This window comes from Primulina huaijiensis, chromosome 3 (assembly GCF_012295235.1).
Source record: "Primulina huaijiensis isolate GDHJ02 chromosome 3, ASM1229523v2, whole genome shotgun sequence".
Taxonomy (NCBI): domain Eukaryota; kingdom Viridiplantae; phylum Streptophyta; class Magnoliopsida; order Lamiales; family Gesneriaceae; genus Primulina; species Primulina huaijiensis.
In genome coordinates, this window is record NC_133308.1 from 16,514,811 (window position 1) to 16,518,982 (window position 4,172).

Genomic DNA, 4,172 nt, shown 5'->3' on the forward strand with positions numbered 1-4,172 from the left:
CCGAAGGCAACACATAAAAAAACATAAGTGTAGCCACGGTCCTCTAATTTAATAATTACAAGCGTTATTCTGTGTTTATAGGGTTGATTTTTTTTAGTTTCATAAATTTTTTTATTAGTTTTTCGGTGGTTTTTATTTTGAAATGTGTTGTAGAACATTAATTTTCTAAATCATCGAGGAACACAATGTGAAAAACAATAAAGTTCTAATATCAAGATGATTTGGTACTAAGAAGACACTAAATATATTTTCCAAATCAAGACATATTGTTTAACAAGATGTTGATAAAAACTTGAATCAATTCTCTAATAAAAACTTGATATTAATGCGAGCTTAATGGTTTCACTCGAGTCGAGTCGAGCATGGTATGCTCGAGCTCAACTCGATTTAAATTTTGTTTGTTCCAACTTTGACTGAACCTCTTTCGAGTAGCTTAACTCACTTGCACCTATAGTGAGCTTTTTCTATGCTATATAAGAGAACTATATAGTATGGATAAAGCTAGATTTATGGGTTCTCGGTACATGGGTGTGTGTCGTATGGCCCACTCGATCTAGGGAGCCCTGAAAGAGTTCAAAAATCACAGGAGATAGTTGTTCTTGATTTACTATTAAAATTTCAAAGAATCCATGCATGCTAATTTGATTTATACAGCTTATATCGTTGGGACAACTGGTCCCCTTCATTGGCGTTATTCGATATTTGTTCTCTCATTACGGACAACTGTTGTTCTCCATGAATCATCCTGGCCAATAACTGTACCAAGATTTATAATAGGGTACAGAGTGCTTCAAGATGTGTGTGGCTAAAGTTATTCTTTTGTGCCACAATTTGTTAGAGGAGCATGCAAAAGGCCCTTCTTATGCTCAAAAAATATATGTTTTTGGAATTATGTGTATGCTCAAAATATAAAAATTAATTATTTTTACATTTTTTCATACATGACTGACTATTTATAAGCATAGTCGAATTTGCAATCTATCTCTATTTATTGGGAAATTTTTTATTTATTTATTTATTTATTTTTTATCATATCTACCAAGATTAGCGACAAGATGGTTTCAAGTATTCTCAGTCAATTGATTATTGAAGCAAAGTTTAACATGTTATGATCTCCTAACACTGTCCTCTGAAAATACCAAACACGTTGAGAGAACTGAAGCAAAGAGTTAAAAGGGCTCTTCTACCGTGTGGAAGATAAAGTAAACGTCGACTGCACCACTGTCCTCTATACGTTTTCACTCAGAAACACTTCCGATGAACGATAGCAGCACCCGATTCATCGTATTCATCTTTTGTTATCCACATCTGCATACACGTTTCAAAGAAACTATAAATACTAAGTCTTGAAAATCGACTCGAATGGAATTCGGGCAAAACGGGATTCACAATTTACCTTTTGGAATGTGCTCAGAGAAGCAAGGATAGATCCCCCGATCCACACGCTGTATTTCCGTTCTGGAGGAGCCACCACCCTTATCTTCATACTAGCGGGAGCAAGTGCATTGATTTCTTTGCTCATACGATCCATGATGCCAGGGAACATGGTCGATCCACCGCTCAGCACGATGTTTCCGTAAAGGTCCTTCCTGATGTCAATGTCGCTCTTTATGATTGAGTCATATGTCGTTTTGTGGATTCCGGAAGCTTCCATGCCGATAAGGGATGGCTGGAACAAGACTTCAGGGCACCGGAACCTCTCTGCACCAACTGTGATGACTTGCCCGTCTGGCAACTCATAGCTTTTCTCTAGGGCAGAGCTGTTCTTGGCATTCTCAATCTCTTGCTCGTAGTCGAGGGCAACGTAACCGAGCTTCTCTTTCATGTCACGAACGATTTCTCGTTCAGCAGCGGTGGTGAAATTGTTACCTCTTTCTCTGAGTATTGTCACAAAATGCTCAGTCAGGTCACGACCAGCGAGATCAAGACGAAGAATTGCGTGAGGAAGTGCGTAGCCCTCGTATATTGGCACTGTGTGGCTAACCCCATCACCAGAATCCATAACAATCCCTTAATACAAGAAAAAAAAGCATAAAATCATCAAACAAAGAACCCTTTTCGACTTTTTTCGCATCGGAAAATGTAAATAACCCGAAGGAAATTAAAAAAAAAAAAGGAACACAAACCTGTGGTACGGCCACTAGCATAGAGAGACAGCACAGCCTGGATGCTTACATACATAGCAGGGACACTGAAGTTTTCAAACATGATTTGAGTCATTTTCTCCCGGTTCGCCTTCGGGTTCAGTGGGGCTTCAGTGAGCAGTACCGGGTGGTCTTCCGGAGCAACACGAAGCTCGTTATAGAACGTGTGGTGCCAAATCTTCTCCATGTCGTCCCAGTTGCTCACGATACCATGCTCAATTGGATATTTGATGAAAAGCATACCTCTTTTTGACTGAGCTTCGTCACCAATATAAGCATCCTTCTGTCCCATTCCAACCATCACCCCTGTGTATTTAGGCACCCCAACTATACTGGGAAACACTGTCCTCGGAGCATCATCACCAGCAAATCCTGCCTGCATCACAAATAATTATAAAAAATACAATCCGGAATCATCATCTTCCGTTTTTTCAGGACCAAGGTGTAGTGTCCGAATTACAAACCTTAACCATTCCAGTCCCATTGTCGCAGACGACTGGTTGGATATCATCAACATCAGCCATTTTTTACAACCTTTAAAAGGAAAGATTGTGGAAGACATATGATAAGTCCAAAGATAAGAGCTCGAGAAAATGATTCAATTCACCAGAATAAGCATATCAATATGATTAAAACATTCGGGAGCATCAGTTCAATGTCAGCAAACAATATTTCTAATTCAATGAAAATACAACTACAAAAAGGATTCGTATAATAAACTAAATCGAGCATATATATATATAATCCAAGAGAAATCAAGAAAATTAATCATACCATATCCCAGTAAATAATAGTCCTTAGCCATACCAAAATACTTTGATAGTTTTCTAAAATACATCTTTCATATATCTCATTGTTAATGCACCATATTAATTCTTAATATTTAAAAGTAATAAAAATATACAGTAAACCATAAATAGATGATGGGTGTATAATAACCATCCATGCATAACTTCAGGATAAAATCAATAAAACAATGATATCAGTCCAATCAAATAATCCAAGAAAGTTATTACAAAACACCATAAAAATTTAAAAATCAAGAAAATATCCTAATCAAACAATCTTTCTAAATCGGTATAAAAAAAAGTTATTAAAAAATCACCCCTCAAGTTCCTAATTTAATATAATTTCGAATTTTTTTACATAAAAAATACTTATAAACTCCATGAAAAAATTATTAATAAGAAAAATAATTTATATATATGCATAATACCGAGCAATTCAATTACAATAAGATCGAAAGCAACAGAACATAACATGTTAACATCCATCAATTTACATCACAAAACTATCATCACTATGGACCCAATATTCAATAATAAATATATATTTTCTTTCTCAGAACCAAAACACCTCGTGTGTGTGTGTATGAACTGGGAGTATGTTTGCAAAAAGCAAGATCATTTTTTTAATCCCGTCGAATTCTCCCGACACGATCCCAGCCCTTTAAAGGCATCAAACACATCAAAAATTTCGTTCGAGAACTCCAGTTCCAAGACGACAAAATAGCACATACAGAGCATTCTTCCGACCACCATAATTAAACATAAGTAAGCAGCATTTGGCAGTACCAGAATACTCTTTTTGGACGAGGAAGACGAACCACGGAAGCGAAAAATCCGCCTTTAATTTCTTTGCGACTTTCTGGAAAGTTTTTACGGTGTATGGGGCGTGGGCTTTGTTTGGGGGATGATGGAGATAGCAAACTGAAATGAATCGGAAGGTAACACATTGAATTTGCCATAAATGCATTCCCTTACTTTCAATTGGCCAAGTGTTCCAAAAATAATTTGAATCGGCACCTTATTCAAGTTGACACATCTCTAACTTGGACGAGGCATTATCATAGGGAGAGCTAGTAATCAACATGTCTATATACTATTTTGTCCTTTTGATATGCTCTCGTACATCATGTTTGTCTATGTATATATTATTGAGACGACACTTACGTATTAGCTATTAATTTTAATATATTTTATTATATTTAACATATGAATATCATCTCAGCAGTAAACATGATGGGTG

General features: G+C 36.4%; 1 protein-coding gene across 2 annotated transcripts; it reads right to left on the reverse strand.

Moving 5' to 3' along the window:
• Positions 1-1,007: 1,007 nt before the first annotated feature.
• LOC140973546 (actin-2-like) lies at positions 1,008-3,902 on the reverse strand. Of its 2 annotated transcripts, none has more exons than XM_073436441.1 (5): positions 3,664-3,686; positions 2,609-2,678; positions 2,127-2,520; positions 1,397-2,010; positions 1,008-1,308 (listed from the first exon to the last, which is right to left on the reverse strand). In XM_073436441.1, exons 2-5 carry the CDS (start codon positions 2,666-2,668, stop codon positions 1,243-1,245), a joined length of 1,134 nt encoding a protein of 377 aa, XP_073292542.1. In that variant the 5' UTR covers positions 2,669-2,678; positions 3,664-3,686; the 3' UTR covers positions 1,008-1,242. The 2 variants fall into 2 exon arrangements, with proteins under 2 accessions (XP_073292542.1, XP_073292541.1); XM_073436440.1 differs by lacking the exon at positions 3,664-3,686 and adding an exon at positions 3,719-3,902 and having other exon boundaries at positions 1,010-1,308.
• Positions 3,903-4,172: the final 270 nt, after the last annotated feature.

Bases quoted from the DNA above. Each gene is read 5' to 3' on its own strand.
- LOC140973546 (XM_073436441.1), bottom strand. From the start codon at position 2,668: ATGGCTGATGTTGATGATATCCAACCAGTCGTCTGCGACAATGGGACT. The intron at 2,521-2,608 runs GTTTGTAATTCG...TTTGTGATGCAG, and splicing joins ATGGGACTGGAATGGTTAAG to GCAGGATTTGCTGGTGATGA. The intron at 2,011-2,126 runs GTTTGTGTTCCT...TCTTGTATTAAG, and splicing joins TGCTAGTGGCCGTACCACAG to GGATTGTTATGGATTCTGGT.